This window comes from Oncorhynchus gorbuscha, linkage group LG02, assembly GCF_021184085.1.
Source record: "Oncorhynchus gorbuscha isolate QuinsamMale2020 ecotype Even-year linkage group LG02, OgorEven_v1.0, whole genome shotgun sequence".
NCBI classification, from domain to species: Eukaryota; Metazoa; Chordata; class Actinopteri; order Salmoniformes; family Salmonidae; genus Oncorhynchus; species Oncorhynchus gorbuscha.
In genome coordinates this window covers 77,602,757-77,623,514 of record NC_060174.1, presented here as the reverse complement: position 1 = coordinate 77,623,514, position 20,758 = coordinate 77,602,757, and the positions used below count along the sequence as shown (strand labels likewise).

Below are 20,758 nucleotides of genomic sequence, written 5' to 3'. Positions count from 1 at the left end.
TGCTTATCTTTATTTTTTTTTCTCCAGAAAGGGCGTCTGGAGGGGGCTGGGTTGGGGTGGGTTGTGACAGTGAAGGTACCCGGGACCCTACAGAGTGGAGTGGGTGTCTCTGGCGTAGAGGAGCCACGCAGATAGGCAGGACGTCCTGTGGGAAAGGAGGAGAGAAGAGAGGAAGAGGGGCTGGCTCAGGCTCGGGCCCCTGATGGTGGCTATTTTTGTCTCCCCTAGCTGAGTGATTGGGGACAGCAGGTAAAGGAAAAGATGCTTATGGGTGCGGGACGAGACACGGCGCGGGATGAGGCCCAGAAGCTTCACAGGAAGTGGCTGAAGCACCAGGCCTTCATGGCCGAGCTGGCCCGCAACAAAGAATGGCTGGCCAAGATAGAGCAGGTGAGTGGAAAGGGGAGGGGAGAAGGTGGTGGGGGGAGGTCAGAGAGAGCAGGTGAATGGAGAGTGCAGGGGATAGGGTGGTGGGGGAGGAGGTCAGAGAGAGCAGGTGGATGGAGAGTGCAGGGGAGAGGGTGGTGGGGGAGGAGGTCAGAGAGAGCAGGTGGATGGAGAGGGGAGGAGAGGGGGTGGTGGGGGGAGATCAGAGAGAGCAGGTGAATGGAGAGGGTGGTGGGGGAGGTCAGAGAGAGCACGTGAGTGGAGAGGCTGGTGGGGGAGGTCAGAGAGAGCAGGTGAGTGGATAGGCTGGTGGGGGGAGGTCAGAGAGAGCAGGTGAATGGAGAGGGTGGTGGGGGAAGTCAGTGAGAGCAGGTGAGTGGAGAGGGTGGTGGGGGAAGTCAGAGAGAGCAGGTGAGTGGAGGCTGGTGGGGGAGGTCAGAGAGAGCAGGTGAGTGGAGAGGGTGGTGGGGGAGGTCAGAGAGAGCAGGTGAGTGGAGAGGCTGGTGGGGGGAGGTCAGAGAGTGCAGGTGAGTGGAGAGGGTGGCAGGGGGAAGTCAGAGAGAACAGGTGAATGGAGAGGGGAAAGGGAGGTGGGGGAAGGTCAGACAGATCAGGTGAGTGGAAGATGCAGGGGGAGGGTAGTGTGAGCACATGATTGAGAGAGGGTTTGTGCTTGGGGAGGATAGGGTGTGTGTGTGCGTGTGTAAAAGGGATGGTCACGGCGGCAAGACACACTAGGCATATTGGGAGGGGGGGGGGGTTGTCATTACTCCGTTTTGATTACTCAGCCATGAGTAAACTGTACGCAAATATTGTTATATGCTTCTCTTAAGGATATCCTGAATTTCAAGTTCAAGGTTATACATGTGGAAGCATTGTTGTTATGCTTTCTGCATAACTGAAGCAGTAAACCCTGGGCAATGTATTCTTCCCATTGCCTTTTCATCTGCCCATGCTATAGCTACATACTAACATTGGATTATATTTCACCAGTGTGTTTCTTCCTCAAAACATGTATTATCAATAATTGTATGAAACGTGAACATCATGACAGTTCGTGGGCAATCTATCAAACCTGTGTGCTATTGTCAACATACAATCTATTCATGGCCTTATTTTATGAATATCCCAACAAGCCTGTATAAATAGCGTAGTACTGTCCAACATGCAATTGTTTGTATGGTAACTAGAGAGGCCTACAGTAAATGCTGACATCCCAGTTCTCTGGTGCTGTTTTATCAGTGAAGACAACCCATACGTGGGTTGGGTTCAATAGAGAGAATATTTTCGAAACTGGGAGGTACTACTTGAACTTGAACCAAGCCTTGGTGTTACTGTGTGCCCTACTGACCCCGATCCAAGTGTTCTTCAACCACACTGCTGCAGAGAAGCCTGGTGGGAGGCTCATGTGGGTGCTCCACGTTTTAATTAGTTGATTTAACTCGGAATTCCACATCAACCCCTAGCCCATAAACCTAAGGCACTCAGCCAATCAGAAGGCCAGGTGAGGCAATTGACATAATATTGCCATACACAATCCTTTCAGATCTACAGGGACTAGGCTCGATTTAGAATAAGTCTACCCATTCCAGGAAAAGGTCTACTGTATGGAGAAACATTTATTTTGTAAAAGTCTTCACCCCAAGTAATTCAATTTAGGACCAGGCTATACTGTGAGAACTAGCCCACATGCCCTTTTGAATGCTCTCTTGACCACTATTGTTTATTTAGGCATATCAAGAGATAAATTTAATCGAACAAGTCGTGCTGTATTTGACTTGTTTTATATTGTATTCAATTTTTTGGTTCCATGAAATTGTATATTCAAGGGCTCCCTTCAAAAAGAGACGATTGTCTCAATGGCGACTCCTTGCTAAAATGAAGGTAAAATAAAAAAACGAAATAAAAATAGATTGGATGTGAAAACAACATAGTACTGTATCCAGGACCTAGCTAACTAATTATTGTGGATAACACCATTTTGAAAGCCTTAAATGTCTGCTGGATGTCTTAGCCTTAACATACGTAGAATGTATGCACACATGACTGTAAGTCGCTTTGGATAAAAGCGTCTGCTAAATGGCATATATTACAATATATATATTATGTTATCAAAATGTATGCTATTTTTCATCAAAACTATGAAATAACACATATGGAACATGTAATAACCAAAAAATAAACATTATATTTTATATTTGAGATTCTTCAAACAGCCACAATTTGCCTTGATGACAGCTTTGCACATGCTTGGCATTATCTCAACCAACTTCATGAGGGAGTCACCTGGAATGCATTTCAATTAACAGGTGTGCCTTCTTAAATGTTGATTTGTGGAATTTCTTTACTTCTTAATGCGTTTGAGCCAATCTGTTGTGTTGTGACAAGGTAGAGCTGGTATACAGAACATAGCCATATTTGGTAAAAGACCAAGTCCATATTATGGCAAGAACAGCTCAAATGTGCTAAGAGAAACAACAGTCCATCATTACTTTAAGACATGAAGGTCAGTCAATACAGAAAATGTCAAGAACTTTGAACATTTCTTCAAGTGCAGTCGCAAAAACCATCAAGCACTATGATGAAACTGGCTCTCATGAGGACTGCCACAGGAAAGGAAGACCCAGAGTTACCTCTGCTGCAGAGGATAAGTTCATTAGAGCTAACTGCTCCTCAGATTGCAGCCCAAATAAATGTTTCACAGAGTTCAAGTAACAGACACATCTCAACAACTGTTCAGAGGAGACTGTGTGAATCAGGCCTTCATGGTCGAATTGCTGCAAAGAAACTGCCACTAAAGGACACCAATAATAAGAAGAGCTTGCTTGGGCCAAGAAACACGAGCAATGGACATTAGACGGGTGGAAATCTGTCCTTTGGTCTGGAGTCCAAATTGGAAATGTTTGGTTCCAACCACTGTGAGTGTGGGTGAACTGATGATCTCCGCATGTGTATTTCCCACCGTGAAGCATGGAGGAGGAGGTGTTATGGTGTGGGGGTGCTTTGCTGGTGACACTGTCTGTGATTTTTTTAGAATTCAAAATACACTTAACTAGCATGGCTCCCACAGCATTCTGCAGCGATACGCCATCCCAACTGGTTTGGGCTTAGTGCGACTCTCATTTGTTTTTCAACAGGACAATGACCCAACACACTTCCAGACTCTGTAAGGGCTATTTTACCAAGAAGGAGACTGATGGAGTGCTGCATCAGATGACCTGGCCTCCACAATCCCCCGATGGTTTGGGATGAGTCGGACCGCAGAGTGAAGGGAAAGCAGCCAACAAGTGCTCAGCATATGTGGGAACTCATTCAAGACTGTTGGAAAAGCATTCCAGGTGAAGCTTGGTTGAGAGAATGCCAAGAGTGTGCAAAGCTGTCATCAAGGCAAAGGGTGGCTATTTGAAGAATCTCAAATATAAAATATATTTTCATTTGTTTAACACTTTTTTCGTTAGTAGATGATTTCTTCACTATTATTATAAGATTGAATGAGTAGGTGTTCTAAAAGTTTTGACCGGTAGTGTAAATCAAAATGATATATATATACATATAATTATATATATATATACTATATATATTATTACTGAGAGGTCATGTGTTATAGCAGAGATTAAACGTGAGGTGATGATGAATGTCTTATTGAGGATTTGAGAGCCTCTCACCATACCATACATATCTGAATGCTCACATGGCCATCTTGCTTGTCCATGCATGAAATGTGTCATGCAGTGTACGATGCAATAGTATGCCCCCCTTCATGAGCCTGATGCAGCTCAATGATGCTCAATGTTCTGCCCTGCAGTCAAAGGCAAATCGGTTTTCTAGAGGGTCCAGGTAGTAGGCCTTTTTATAAGCATATGTCTTTGTTTATTCTTGATGTGGCTGTAAAATGAAATTGGATTGGATTATAATAAGTGCATGAAATAACTGATCAATCCAAATCTTTGGAAAGACCAGGGACATGTTCAGTAGGACACAAGGTCAAGGAACGTTTAGATATACATATATTTGGAGAACAGACAAACCTATTTGCCTTGTAGAGTAAGGTTTGGAGCTGGTTCTCAAATGGTTGATTTTTAGGAGTGAGGATGTACATGGTGCTGTTGTGTCTGTTGGTAGAGTAGATACAGTATAATATGTACATGCATAAAATAGCTCAGTCATAATCAGTATTCGATGTTAGTGACATACATTTAATACCTTTGATAGATATAGTATCTTGGATAAAAGCATCTTGCAATTAAGTATGCATTGTTCATTATGTACATGCAGTACATCTACAAATGGCTGTGAAATGTCTACTGGTGTCACAGAGAGGCCCTCGCTTGAGCTAGAATGACAGCTAGCTCAAAGTGAAAACGGAATGAAAAAGGATACCTGCTCTGCTTCAGAATCATCAGCGTATTTGTATAACCTTTCATACCAGATACCAGATAGATACAGTACAAAAGTACATTAAAAGAATGGACACAGAAGATGTCTGCTTTGTCTGTGGTGACTGTATCCACAAGGCTGACTAGCGGGGTTTCTCAAGGGCTCTATGTCTATGCTAGCCCCACGCAAGATGTGTTTCAGAGACCCTCGTGTCTTGCTACTCTCGAGAACATCACTTAATCGGCCCCCACCTATCCTTCCTCCTCTCCCTCTCTCGTTACCTGAGAGACCGGGGAGAAAAGATTATGCTGCGTTCTGCTGCGATTTGAGAACTCTCTGTCCTTTTGGAAGGGTTCCCGCCCCGGGCCAATTCCTATGCTCTCCCTCAGTACTTACTCAGCAGATGGGCCTGAGTCCCAGCTTGGAGCTCTGAGCTGGGACTGGGCCTGAGCTCAGAGCTCTGAATTGGGGCTGTCTCAGTAGAGGCCTCTTCAGTCCCGTGGGGATGCTTGTCTGTAACAAAGAGAGGACTCTGGGGTTTACTTAAGGCTGACCTTGTGGCAATGCTTTGCCAATGTCAAATGCTCTGTAAACATAGGAAAACACTGTGTAAACACAAAAACACCTATCCCTCTGGAACACTTGATACTGTCAAACAAAAGCATACGACAGGATCACATCACATCCAGTTGATGTCCTTGGATTCGGTCTGGTGAACATATAATAGTTGAGGTCTGTTGTTGCTGTGTTTAAGGTGTTGGTTTTGCGAGCGAAAAATTAACCATGCACTAGCCTTTTAGTCAGAATCTAGAACTGTCACACGTTGTTTTGGTTGCCCAGAGTAGTAGCTAGAATCTATCTGCACACCCACTTGAGAAACCATGTAGCTGCACCTAGCTAGCTGTATGTAAAGTATCGTTATGGTGATGTCATGGATTAGTTTAGCATCACAATATGCCTGCCAATAGGGTAATTAACAGCAAATGATTCAAACCAGGCCTCTGATGGCATTGTGGGTGTGTGTCTGTATGTGTGCGCACGTACGAGTGTGTGTATCCATGTGGATGCCATGTTTGAGAGAGTGTGAGTGCCTATTGATTTTCATAGGCTACACGTACAGTGCATTCTGAAAATATTCAGACCCCTTGACTTTTTCCACATTTTGTTACGTTACTGTCTTACTCTAAAATGGATTAAATAACAAAAAGTCATCAGCAGTCTACACACAATACTCCATAGATCTGGGGAAGGGTACTAAAACATTTCTGCAGCATTTAAGGTCCCCAAGAACATAGTGGCCTCCATCATTCTTAAATGGAAGTAGTTTGGAACTGCCAAGACGCTTCCTTGAGGTGGCCGCACGGCTATACAGAGCAATCGGGGGAGAAGGGCCTTGGTCAGGAACGTGACCAAAAACCTGATGGCCACTCTGACAGAGCTCCAGAGTTCCTCTGTAGAGATTGGAGAACCTTCCAGAAGGACAACCATCTCTGCAGCACTTCACCAATCAGGCCTTTATGGTAGAGTGGCCAGACAGATGCTACTCCTCAGTAAAAGGCAAATGACAGACCGCTTGGAGTTTGCCAAAAGGCACCTAAAGGACTCTCAGACCGCGAGAAGCAAGATTCACTGGTCTGATGAAACCAAGATTGAAATTTTTGGCTTGAATGCCAAGCATCACTTCTGGATGAAACCTGACACCATTCCTACGGTGAAGCATGGTGGCGGCAGCATTATGCTGTGGGGATGTTTTTCAGCGGCAGAGACTGGCATACTAGTCGGGATCGAGGGAAAGATGAACAGAGTTAAGTACAAAGAGATACTTGATGAAAACCTGCTCCAGAGCACTCATGACCACAGACTGGGGCAAAGGTTCACCTTCCAACAGGACAACGACCCTAAGCACACAGCCAAGACAACATAGGAGTGGCTTCGGGACAAGTCTGTGAATGTCCTTGAGTGGCCAAGCCAGAGCCTGGACTTGAATCCGATCGAACATCTCTGAAGAGACCTGAAAATAGCTGTGCAGCTACGCTCCCCATCCAACCTGACAGAGCTTGAGAGGATCTGCAGAGAAGAATGGGAGAAATTCCCCAAATACAGGTTTGCCAAGCTTGTAGCATCATACCAAAGAAGACTTAAGGCTGTAATCGCTTCCAAAGGTGCTTCAACAAAGTACTGAGTAAAGGGTCTGAATACTTATGTAAATGCAATTTTTCATGGGGGGGGGGGGGTTGTGTACATTTGCAAATAATTCTAAAAACCTGTTTTTGCTTTGTCATTGTGGGGTATTGTGTGTAGATTGATGAGGGGAAAGAAACCATTTAATCAATTTTAGAATAAGGCTGTTACGTAACAAAATGTTGAAAAAGTCCAGTGGTCTGAATACTTTCTGAATGCACTGTATAGTGCATGAGTGTTTGTACAGTATTTTATGTCTGTGTATTTTATGAATATGTGTGCGTATGTGTTTGTTATTGTGCTTCTCAGTATACAATGTATTTACATAGGTGTGTGTGCCCTGCACATCCCCCCTCTCCTTTTCTCTTTCTCTTTCTCCTCACTCATACCTCCCTCTCCTCTTTTCTTCTTTCTCTCTGTCCTCCTTTCTCCTTTCTCCTCTCCATCTCCTCTCCTCCCCCAACACTGATTTCTCTTCTTCCTTCTCTCTCCCTGTGTGTCAGTGAAGCCAAGGGAGAGGAGAGAGATCTAGCCTGCTTTCTGCTGGCTCTGCATTATGCGTGGAGGAGAGAGTGGCAGAGAAAAAGAGAGAGAGAGGGAGGGAGAGGGAGAGGGAGAGAGAGAGAGGGAGGGAGAGGGAGAGAGAGAGAGCGAGGGATAGAGCGCTGGCAGCAGTTAAGCATAGAGACGGTGCCAAGAGGAGGAATGCAGCACTGCATTATGAAAGCCAAAGGATAGGTCCATCTATCTCTGTGAAAGATATAGGAGAGAAACATACAGCAATATTTACAGGATTAAATATGTTATATTCTGGGTTATTATGTATGTCCCTGCAAGGTATAGTTGATGGCCACACCCTTTATTCTAATTTAGCAGGGTATTTAGAATAAAGGACCAATTATATTCAGGCTTCTCTTCTTGAAAACTAACATTGCACGAAGCAGGTCTCTACTGCACTTATGGTTATGAAGGTCTACTACGTGTGTATACAGTACAGGACTGTATGTCATTTTTACTGCACAATTTCCTCTGGCTCCATATGGCTGACTGACATTCAGTGGTCCTTGATACTATAGATGATGAGGAAACGTCTGATATGAACGCTTGTCATAGGAAACACCTCCTGTTCCTCTCAGTCGGAGCATGGGAGGAGACTGTGCAATGCAGAATCTATTTCAGGAGAGCTGGAGTGGAGCCACAGAGAGCCTCATATATATATGATGTGTGTGTGTATATATATATATATATATATACAGACACAGACAGACAGACAGACAGACAGACAGACAGACAGACAGACAGACAGACAGACAGACAGACAGACAGACAGACAGACAGACAGACAGACAGACAGACAGACAGACAGACAGACAGACAGACAGACAGACAGACAGACAGACAGACAGACAGACAGACAGACAGACAGACAGACAGACAGACAGACAGACAGACAGACAGACAGAGAAGGAAAAGCTTTGATCTCTCTCTCCACATCTATCTCCTCGTACAGCTCACATCATGCACAAAGCTCAAGATTTAGAAGAAGAAACCCTCGAGTGAATACAGGGAACTGTTGTGCTTAGACAGAGAGACCAGGGGTGTATTAGGGCTTTCCATGCATTCTTTTTTTTAGGTCAGCCCGGGGCTAGGTTTTGTTATACACCTGTCTATGTGCGCGTTAAAGCCATTCAAGGCACCAGCCTTTTGGCATTACCAGGGCTATTGTGGCTTTGCTCATGAGTTAACATGGATTCAGAGACGAAGATCAGAAATTAACCACACACTTGTTATAGCCCAGAGTTTGAACAAAAGATTATGGGACATTTGGGGACACAACATTGGTGGTCAATCAAAGGGTGTTTGTCTTCCTTTCCCGAAACAACCTTTTAGTTAGGAGTCATGAGCTTTAAACAGAGACAGTGCTGTAGTTTTCTGTGGTGTCTTCAAAAGATGATGCTTTGGATCTCTGGGACCCCTAGCCTTTTATTGAGGCACTGTAGACTTGTGTGTAGACACAGATGATTTCCATGGAATTCATGTGAAAGCAACCTGAAATCAGCCTGATTGCAAAAATTGTCCTAGCTTTGTGCAACCTCTGCTCCCGAGTGACGCAGCGGTCTAAGGCACTTCATCTCAGTGCTAAAGGTTTCACTACAAACCCTGGTTCAAGCCCAGGCTGAATCACAACCGGCCATGATCGGGAGTCCCATAGGGCGACGCACAATTGGCCCAGTGTCGTCCGGGTTAGGGGAGGATTTGGCCGGGGTAGGCCGTCCTTGTAAAATAAGAATTTGTTCTTAACTGACAAGCCCAGTTAAATGAAGGTTAAGTTAAAAAAATGAAATGGCCATGACAAACATTAGTTTGATATGACGGACGGTCAAGTCACTTATGCATAGGCAGAGAGACATGAAATATTGTCTATGCTTCAATCTGCTGCAGTCATCTTGCACATTGCACACTTTGCTTTGTTAGTAAGAACTGATCTTATTTGGCTTGGGTTGAATCATTTCTGGCATAATGCACAAAATAGTAATAATGTATGGAGATTGTGTAGCCTGTATTTGAGAGCTTTTTCAGCACACTGTACTAAATGAGGAAACAATCAGCACAGCTAGTGAGTAACATCCCTCCAAGGGAAAGCTGACATTATACTAGTGTACATGTTGGAGGGAAGCATTACATCTCTCAGTTGAGAAATATAACTGTTCATTGCTTGATTTGACGTATGAGTTTGAGTGTATCACAATATCAGCAGCAGAGCAGCTTTACAGTTATGACAATGGTATATGACAATACAGCCTGTCACATGAACTTCCTCAACTTATATTTAACTATATCCAAATGAAATAAATTGTTGGCCATGTAAGTGGCCATACTTTGGATAAGCTAAACTAAGAAAATAACTTTGGTAGGGTATATATGCAACCACTGTTCTCTCTCCTCTTCCCCTCTATGTGCCTTCAGGAGGGCCAGGAGCTGATCGATGAGAAGCCGGAGCTGCGTTCGGTGGTGCAGCAGAAGCTGGAGGAGATCAGGGAGTGCTGGACGGACCTGGAGAGCACCACCAAGGCCAAGGCCCGGGCTCTGTTTGAGAACAACAAGCCAGAGCCGGTGGTGAAGAGCTACTCAGACCTGGACCACCAGCTCTCTGGCCTGGAGAAACAGCCCCCCCAGCTGGAGCAGGCTCATCACCTACCCACCTTCAACGAGCAGCTGCAGAAATTTCAGGTGTCTATTTACTGTTATAGGTTGCTTTTCAGGATTTTGCTATGGCAGTTATTTTGTGACAACACTAATTTTATATTAATTTATGTAATATTTCCAATCCAAATGTATGTTAATGCTATAGAAGCTGTTGTTGTTGACTTTTACATGCCAAGTTCCCTGCCATCAGACACTAGGCTGGTTGTCGACATGAAAGAATGCAACACATAGTTTGTTCTTAAAGCCAGCTAATCCATTACAATGCATTACATTGATTACATTACAACACACACAATAAAATAGCTCAAAGTGCTGTTCAAGCCCATGTGCTGTGTGTTTGGGCATCAGTCTCTCATCATCTATTCCTAACGTGACCTCCTCTTTCCCCCTGGCTGGCCTCTCTCAGTCTCAGATGGGGAACATGTACAAGGACGTAGGGGAACTAGGGTCCCTCCAGGGGGTGTGCCTCCCCCAGCGAGGCAGCCTGGTGAAGGGTGGCGAGGGAGAAGGGGGCGAGCAGCCAGCCGTAGTGGAGACCCGCATCGTGCGCCTCATCGAGCCCCTGAAGGAGAGACGACGCATCCTGCTGGCCTCCAAAGAGATGCACCAGGTTGCTCAGGACCTGGAGGAAGAGATAGTGAGTGACTGACACACTTCATTACTCCCTGGTGCCTCTAGCCTTTCTTTCCCTATGTTGATTGATTTGATTTAAGTTATTTGACTATTTTTTAAATGCATCCCGTACGAGTCAAAGGTTTGGACACACCTACTCATTCAAGGGTTTTTCTTTATTTAAAAAAACGATTTTCTACATTGTAGAATAATAGTGAAGACATCAAAACTATGAAATAACACATGGAATCATGTAGTAATCAAAAATGCCAAGAGTGTGCAAAGCTGTCATCAAAGCAAAGAAAGGGTGGCTACTTTGAAGAATCTCAAATATAAAATATATTTTGATTTGTTCAATACTTTTTTGTTTACTACATGATTCCATGTGTGTTATTTCATAGTTTTGATGTCTTCACTATTATTCTACAATGTAAAAAATAAAGAAAAACCCTTGAATGAGTAGGTGTGTCTAAACGTTTGACTGGTACTGTACATAAGGGCGCTCCAGCCGGTGACGCCTCCACATGCAAAATATACTTCTCTCTCCGTGGCATATTTCCCTCGCTCCCTCTCTCCATCTATTCTGTTATTTTCTGTCCTATAGCCTCTTAAGGTCTCTAATATGCTTTTCTAAATAGTTATTATGTTCTGTGGTCAAAGGTTGACGATGTCTCGCATAAAACCATTAGGGTCTCCTCTCAATGAGATAGGTATGTACAGACGGTCTCTGACCACAATTTGCTGATTTGTTATAGCTGTGGATCCAGGAGCGGCTTCCTCTGGCCTCCTCTAAGGATTACGGCAACAACCTGCAGAGTGTTCAGCAGCATGTCAAGATCAACCAGGTGAGAGACAGATGACCTCTATATGAGCACACAACACTATCTCATCATAGCACAGTATAAACTCAATGACTATCCCTGCTCATCTCAGACCTAACTACAGTCCCCACACAACAGGACACACCGCCACACATTTTTTAGAAAGGAAAGCGAAAATGCGAGCTCTTATTGGACAAATTCAGATAATGCCTCCCAATTTCACTCTGTTTTGAGGCATTTTTACCAAGCTAAACATGACCCCTGGTTCTTATTGGCCCGTCAGACACTGCAGAGGGATCTGCAGGGGCGCCAAGCACGGGTGGAGGAAGTGTTGGACCGGGCAGGGATCATCGCCTCTCTGCGGACCCCTGAGGTTGACTTTGTGCGTGAGGGGGCGGGGCATGTGCGTCAGGTGTGGGAGGTGCTGAGGCTGGAGGCGGAGAGGAGGTCTGTGATGCTGGATGTGGTGCTGCTGGCCCAGCAGTATTACAGCGAGGCAGCCAAGGTGGAGTCCTGGCTGGCAGGCCAGAAACTGCACCTCATCAATGAGGAGAAGGGCACGGTACGCATGGGAGGCATGGTATCATGAGATTGAACTGGCAGGGTGGGTATGAGACTGGCCCGTTGGTTAGTAGTCCACAGTGCTTCCGGAGGACCTTTACCATGATTTGCCTAATGTGCCTGTTTTTTTATTTTTACAAAAAATGTACATGTCTGGTTGATGGTTTGGATTTTGTCCCTAATATGAGGTCATTGTTGTGTAGGACGAGGAGAGCACCCTGCAGCTGCTGAAGGAGCACCTGGCCTTGGAGGCGACAGTGGAGAACTACGCTGAGACAGTGGGCATGCTCTCCCAGCAGTGTCAGCAACAGCTGGAGCTGGGGCACCCAGATAGGCACGGGCAGACACACTGACAGTCACACCCAGGCTCAAACTACATCTAAACACATCCTTCAATGATACTCCAACTCATACCCACAAACAACAGCTAATTCACTGGTGGAATTTTACCATAGACCACACAGAAAATAAAACGGCCTCAGTTTGTATCGGCTACTACATTTCAGTGAATGATCCGTTATTTTACTGTCTACTGTGTCAGTTTCCCTCTCAATATCCCCCCTCTCTCTCTTTGACAGTGAGGGGATCACCAAGCAGCAGTCCCACATAGACCGTCTGTACGTGTCTCTGAAGGACATGGTGGAGCACAGGAAGACCAAGCTGGAGCAGCAGTACTGGATGTACCAGCTCAACAGAGAGGTGGAGGAGTTAGAGAAGTGGATCACTGAGAGGGAGGCCGTTGCCAGCTCCACTGAGCTGGGTCAAGACCTGGAGCATGTCACGGTCAGTCTATCAATCAATCAGGCAATTAATCAATCAATCAATTGACGATGGATGGTCACAATCAGTCCCTGGCGAATTACATTGTCATGTGTTTATTCAGTAAACATAATTGTTGTGAGTATTTGAGTGTTTTAGCAAAATGTACCATGAAAACACAACTGAATGACACAAAATAAAGTGCAATAGAAATGACAAATGAAATGGAAATGTGAAATTCGAAACCTGACCTATATAACTCTGGTCCCAAGCTTATTCTGGCCTCTCTCTCTCACAGTTGCTACAGGAAAAATTCACCAAGTTCTGCTCAGAGACCAACAGCATAGGCCAGCAGAGGATGGAGCAGGTGAATAAGATGGTGAATGAGATGATAGACTGTGGCCACACGGACGCGGCCACCATAGCTGAGTGGAAGGACGGACTGAACGAGTCATGGGCCGACCTACTGGAGCTCATGGAAACCCGAAGACAGATGCTGGCAGCATCACACCAGCTGCACAAGTTCTTCACCGACTGCAAAGAGGTACAGCTCAGTGTTTCTCCAAGATTATTTTCTAGGTTCCCCAAGATTATTTTCAATAAGCAGAGGGAAACATAGCTAGGCAGGGAGACCTGACCTGCCTGTACAATGGTGGGAGAAACACTAGTACGGTTCGGCTGGATATATATTAGATTACATCAAACATGATAGTGGTTGGAGGTGCTGGTAGACAGTGTAGACACTTAGATTTGTGAATTTGTGTCTGTCCTGTGTTGTGCTGTGCTGCAGGTCTTGGCTCAGACTGCAGGGAAGATGAGGCAGTTGCCAGAGGTGAGGGCGTGCCAAGCCAGCATTGCCAACCCTGCCACCCTGCAGAGGCTCATGCTCTCCTTCGAGCACGCCCTCCAGCTGCTCGTCTCACAGGTATTGGTATTTGATTAGGATCACCATTAGCTGTTGTGATAGCAGCAGCTACTCTTCCTGTGGTCTACAAGTGAGTGTAGACGAGGTGATTTGGTGAAATGTCCCCCTCTGACCTTAGAGGACCGTCAATGCACTTTGGCTCTCCTCTAACACCATTCACTCAAATAAGTAATGCTCCTGGAGGGCATGAGGATGTTACAGATGTTAACCCCAAGATACATAGTGCAGTAAATAGAATACCAATATGGACACAGTGGCAAAGATGAAAGATATTGGGTACCGTATGACTGGAGTCATACTTTTGCCTCAACCCTAGCTAGCACACCTGATTAACCTGGTTGTATTCTAAACTGAAGACCAACCATGATTAGTTGATGATTTGAAATGACAGAGCCATGTCCTATGTTGTATTCCAGGTAAGGCAGCTACAGGAAAATGCGGCCCAGCTGAGGACCATCTATGCCGGAGAGAAGGCTGAGGCCATCATGAGCAAAGAGCAGGAAGTGATGTCAGCATGGAAGGAGTTACTGGTTTCCTGTGAGGCCAGTCGTGTGCAGGTCACCTCGGTGACAGACAAGGTGCAGTTCTTCTCGGTGGTGCGTGAGCAGCTCATGTGGATGGAGGGCATCATGGGACAGATTGGAGGGGACGACCCCAGGTAAGTAATGGAAAGTCTCCTAACCTGAACTAAATGCTAATTGTCAGCAATTTTGATAATCTCATAACTCTGATACTTGACTTGATAAATCGGCTCTTCTTAGTTTAAGGATAAAAAGGAAATGCATCTGTAATGTATATACTAAACAAAAATATAAAAGCAACACGCAACAATTTCAGCGAGTTACAGTTTATATAAGGAAATCAGTCAATTGATTTTTTTTTTATTAGGCACTAATCTATGGATTTCACATGACTAGGCTTGGGCGCAGCCATGGTTGTGCCTAGGAGGGCATAGGCCCACCCACTTTGGAGCCAGGCCCAACTACTGGGGAGCCAGGCCCAGCCAATCAGAATGAGTCTTTCCCTGCAAAGGGCTTTATTACAGACAGATATACTCCTCAGCTCTCCGGGTGGCTGGTCTCAGACCATCCCGTAGGTGAGGAAGCCGGATGTGGAGGTCCTGGGCTGGTGTGGTTACACATGGACTGTGTTTGGGAGGCCAGTTGGAAGTACTGCCAAATTCTCAAAAATTACATTGGAGGCGGCTTATAGTAGAGAAATGGACGTGAAATTATCTGGCACAGCTCTGGTGGACATTCCTGCAGTTAGCATGCCAATTGCACACTCCCTCAAAACTTGAGACATCTCTGGCATTGTGTTGTGTGATAAAACTAGACATTTTAGAGTGGACTTTTATTGTCCCCAGCACAAGGTGCACTTCTGTAATGATCATGCTGTTTAAGCAGCTTCTTGATATGCCACAGCTGTCAGGTGGATGGATTATCTTGGCAAAGGAGAAATGCTCACTAACAGGGACATAAACACATTTGTGCACAAAAATAAGCTTTTTGTTCATATGGTACATTTCTGGCATCTTTTATTTCAGCTCATGAAACATGAGACCAACACTTTACATGTTAATTTTTATATAATTCTATATTTTGTTCAGTATATGTATGTTATCTTCTATTTTAATAACCTTTTCAGGCACCCCTAGTTGAGCTAATACCTTCTTGGCTTGCACATACTGTAGATAGACCCATTCATGTTATGCAATAAAGCTGTACTTTGTTTAAAAATAAAATGCTTTGTCACCTTGACCTAATTTCTTTTAATATCTGTCATTCAGTTTAATTTGGTTGTGGGGAAAGAGGGAAACAAATGTTGTTTTTGTTTACAGTATTTAAGTAGTCCTCATTTATATTTAAAGATACATCACATACTTAACTACTTTCTTTAGCTGGTTTGTCAGAACTCACTAGTCAAGCACCTGGCTAACATTTCACACATACTCTTTTCACACTAGCTGAGCTGAGCCGACCTGTACTTTGCAGGCCTGGTTACAGTATGTATCTACAATACAGTTGCTAGAACCATACCGGAAAGTATAATATAGGGAAAATGGTAATAGGTCCCTCTCTTCACTCTTCTTTTCTGACATTTGCATTTTGTGCTTTCCTCCTGTCTGACGCTGTCCTATGGGGTGGCTTCCGCCAGGGACTCGTCTTCTGCAGAGGTGATGATGAAACAGCATGGTGAGCTGAAAGCCAAGATGGATGGCCGTAGGAAGACAATACAGCAATGTGTGGAGCTGGGAAAGATCCTGCTGGCCGCAGGCAACCCAGCCTCCGAGGAGGTCAGCATCACATATAACCTCACCTACATAAGTATACAGCAAAACCACATTACACTGAATCTGTATGCAGCAAAACCACACATCACACTGTATGGATCCAAACTACACTTCACATCACACTTTATGTATCAAAACCTCATTACGCACCGTACCCACCTAGCACAAAATGTTCTGAGAACCATATGTTTCTTAGAGCTTGGTGACAGTGTGGTTGTCCTATGTTTTTTGTTGTTGCATACAACCATCGCACAACTTTCAGGGAATGGTGCAGGATAGTTGCTTGGCTTTGGAACATTCTCAGCACATTTAAGGAACTTGACAAAAAATATATATTTTCTTGGTATTTCATTATTTGAACAGAATATTTCCTAAAAGTTCAAACATGGTTACATTTAATTTACAGTTTGGTAATGGGACGTTCTCCAACTGGTTTGACATTGGGAATGTTCTCAAATAGTTCAGAGAACAACTTTCTTTTGTGGGAATTTCAGTACTTCAGCATAACGTTTCCTACCGGTTTCCTCATGATTCTAATTAAAGTCATGTTCTCAAATTGTCCCAAGAACATTAAGAAACCTTTACATAAAAACCACAAGAAAATGTTAGTAATGCTCAGATGAAGTTCCAAGAATGTTAGATAAAAACATATACATTCTGTTTTAAGCATTGATAAAACTCATGTCATGTTAAAGCTGTAATGTGTAACTTTAAGGATTTCTCCATAGTGCATCTTTATTAAGTGTGTTCAGGTGTGTTGGCTGCACCTTGTTTGAGTAGATGTAAAAAAACAACATTGCACAGACTTCCAAGTGGCGCAGTTCCAAGTGGCGCACTACATCGCTGTGCATCCCAGGCTGTGTCACAACCGGCCATGACCGGGAGTCAAATAGGGCGCCGCACACTTGGCCCAGCATTGTCCGGGTTAGGGGAGTAATTGGATCCCAAATGTGTATCATGAAAGTTGTGAGAAAAAGGGTGTAAAACACAACAACAATATCAACAACAAAAAACATGTTATGCTAGCTCTATCCTGGTGGCGCAATGAATTAATTCCATGGATAGAGAACAGAAGATCATGGGTTTGAATCTCTCTTGATGCCGTGGAACAATAAAAAATAAATGTGTTCGCATGATTAAAGGATAAGTAAATTAATTTCCATGTGTCTTATCTGTGCTTGGAGTTCAAAAATGTTAACCCAAAATAAGCTAGCAGTGTTATTAAAAGTCTTATTAAAACATTCAGTGAAAGTTTTAAGGAAGTTATTAAAAACACTCCGAATAACGTTCTCAAAGCGTTAATATAACCTCCCAGGAAAACTTAAGGAACCAAAGTAAAACATTTTCAGAACCTCCCTGCATCCTAAACATAAATGTTTCCAGAACAGGCAAAACGTTCACTTCTGTTCTCAGAATGTTTAAAAAGCATTCTGTTTTACCGGTCTGGAAACTTATGGCTTCGTTCCCACAACTAATGTGAAACTAAAATCATGCGTTCCCACAACCTCCAAGGAACCAAATGTGCAAGCTGGTTAGGCAGCAAAACCACACTTCACATCACACTGTATGCAGCAAAACCACAATTAACTCATGCTGTGTTAGTTAAAACCTGCTGCAAAACTGCAAAAAATGAATAACTAAAAAGAGCAATGTTTATTGTGTAGGTTTGTCTTCAATGGAGGTGTATCACTTAAACCTCACATGATGATGAATATAATTCCCTGTCAAGACTGACTTCAAATGTTTTAATATATTGTCGTTGCATTCCATTTGTTGTGATCTTGAACGCTCCCCAACCGTCTCTCTCTCAACTCTTGACACAGATAAAGGAGAAGTTGGATGCGCTCCTGGCTAAGCAGAAGGATCTCTCTGAGAGATGGGACAAACAGCAGGAGAAGCTACAGCGCAGTGAGTGACTCACTCACTACACTGGCAGGCGCCGTGGAGGGAGCACAAACAGCTTTCAGGCAGCACTGCAGAATTCTTTATATGGAAGGATGGAAGGGCTTGTGCTTGAGAGTACTGGTTTTAGATTGTGCCTCAGAGCAGGCATCTTCACACTGCACAGTATTTGTGAACAATATGGCTTTCACTATGAATATTTATGTTTGTGTGTGTGGGCTTCAACAATAGTTTAAACGTGACTAGACGACACACTAAAATAAATAATTATATATATAAGTACCAAATAAGGGTTATTTGGTTTGTTACCATTTTTTGAAATTTCTATAAAGAACCATGCTCATTAGGTCATTTCCTAAGGTTCTACAAATAACCAGTGCATTTACCTGGAGCTAACTCTGCAAATAGCAGTGCTATTCCATTGGTGTTATTATTGAGTTAATTAACAAGTTGAATCACATTTGCTAGCTATAGAACAGCCGGGGACCCTAAGGAAAGAATTAGGAACCACTGATTTAGTCACAAGACACCATAACTGGCCATAGTCATATTTAACAAGCATTGACGTAAGACATGACATAACACAACAGATTAGATAAACTGGAATGACATTCTCACCCATGGTTGCACAGAAAGAGCTTAGCGCAAACAACGCACCAAAATATTCAAATGAGCCACCGCCCCTACATTTTAATTATCCCTAAAAGATGAGTCATTATGGTTCAAAATAGAACCATCAAAATAGATCCGCCCCTTTTTTATTATTTAAAATTTCGCCTAAAATGACAAGCCCAAATCTAACTGCCTGTAAGCTCCGGCCCTGAAGCAAGGATATGCATTTTCTTGGTACCATTTGAAAATAAACACTTTGGTGAAAATGTGACAGGAATGTAGGAGAATATAACACAATAGATATTGTAAAAGATAATACAAAGAAAAAACCAACAATATTTTTGTATTTTTTTGTACCATTATCTTTGAAATGCAAGCCAAAGGCCATAATGTATTATTCCAGCCCAGGTGCAATTTAGCAGTGTATGTGCAAAGTTTTAGACTGATTCAATGAACCATTGCATTTCTTTTCAAAATGTTGTATCGAGACTGCCCAAATGTGCCTAATTTGTTTATGAATAACTTTTCATGTTCAAAACTGTGCACTCTCCTCAAACAATAGCATGGTATTATTTCACTATAATAGCTACTGTAAATTGGACAGTGGAGTTATATCAGATATGTCTATGTCCTGGGAAATGTTCTTGTTACTTACAACCTCATGCTAATCGCATTAGCCTACATTAGCTCAACTGTCCCATAGGGGACCTGAAGAAACATATTTTATAAGTGTGTAGGTTACACTTTACAGAACAGTACAGCCATCGAATACATCTGATACAACATCAACACAAGACCTAGCCGATTCAGAGTTGAGATAACCACGCCAAACTCAGACTTTCATGTAAATCATTAATTTATGTCAATGGAAGACCCATTCATGCCCATGCCGCATAAATGTGTACAGTATATGAGGTTTGTGAATGTTCAAAGACTTTGTTATCATAAGGAATATGGGGTGAGGCATGCCTATCTCGTCTTCTTTCCTTCAGAGAAGGATCAGTTCCAGTATGCCCAGGAGACGGTGAAGGCGGAGGCCTGGCTGAAGGCCAAGGAGCCCCTGATTAGCTCCAGCTCCTCCTCTAGGGTGGCTGGGGGGGCTGGAGGAGACGCCCAGGTCCAGACTGATGAGGTGGAGCAACTCATCCTCCGCCACGAGGCCTTCCGCAATGCTGCAGCCACCTGGAAGGAGCGCTTCAGCTCACTGAGACAGCTCTCCAATGTAAGCCTTTCTTTAGATAGATACAGACAGTCTACTTAAGTATTTACTTATGTCTGTTGTCTAACATATCCATTAGGATTTTGTTAAACAAGGGTTTAATTAGATATTTGATTCAATAATTTATAAGACAAGTCTTTGCAGTATATGTGCAGTAAACTTGCTAGTTGTTTTACTATTACATTTGAGGTTGCAGTTCACTTAAATCTCTCCTCTCAGGCAGAGAAGCTGAGAGAAGAACAGAGCAGCAAGCCTTCCCCAATGCCACTCTCCAGTCGGAGGATGTTCCCATCATCCTGTCTCACTCCGACCATTCCTCTTGCTACCTCAACTCTGCTGAGACAGACGGTCCAGGTGCATATTGAGCCCAGGCCCACGCAGACCAGTCTGGAGATGTCTGCCTCTGCCTCCTCTGCAGCCCAAAGGTTGGGTTCTACCATAGCCAGCTACGGTCCTGTCATAAATGGCTCTGGTTACCATGGACTGGACAACCAGAGCAGCAGCGGGGGATTGGAGAGTTCCAACTACCCTGGACTGAACCATCCGGGCAGTGGAGGAGTAGACAGCAGCTCTAGTTACCTTGGAGGGAACCATCAGACTGGCTCCCCACCAGTGGATAGTTCTGGCTACCTTGGACTGAACCATCAAAACAGTGGGGGTATGGTTAGTCCAGGCTACCTACCTCAAAACCAAAGTAGTGGGGGTATGTGTGGTCCAGGCTACCTACCTCAAAATCAAAGCAGTGGGAGTATGGGTAGTCCAGGCTACTTGCCGCAAAATCTATGTAGTGGGAGTATGGGTAGTCAGGCTACCTGCCACAAAATCAAAGTAGTGGGAGTATGGGTAGTCCAGGCTACCTGCCAAAAAATCTAAGTATTGGGGGTTTGTGTAGTCCAGGCTAC

General features: G+C 44.0%; 1 protein-coding gene across 1 annotated transcript; it reads left to right on the top strand.

The window, feature by feature from the left end:
* Window positions 1-76: 76 nt before the first annotated feature.
* Window positions 77-20,755, top strand: LOC123994492 (spectrin beta chain, non-erythrocytic 4-like). The gene is made up of 14 exons (XM_046297162.1): window positions 77-390; window positions 9,913-10,176; window positions 10,559-10,789; window positions 11,520-11,609; window positions 11,869-12,147; window positions 12,350-12,480; window positions 12,725-12,929; window positions 13,204-13,449; window positions 13,696-13,830; window positions 14,247-14,488; window positions 15,988-16,126; window positions 17,947-18,031; window positions 19,630-19,859; window positions 20,076-20,755. The coding sequence occupies exons 1-14, from the start codon at window positions 262-264 to the stop codon at window positions 20,727-20,729; spliced, it is 3,060 nt and encodes a 1,019-aa protein (XP_046153118.1). The 5' UTR covers window positions 77-261; the 3' UTR covers window positions 20,730-20,755.
* The last annotated feature ends 3 nt before the right edge of the window (window positions 20,756-20,758 follow it).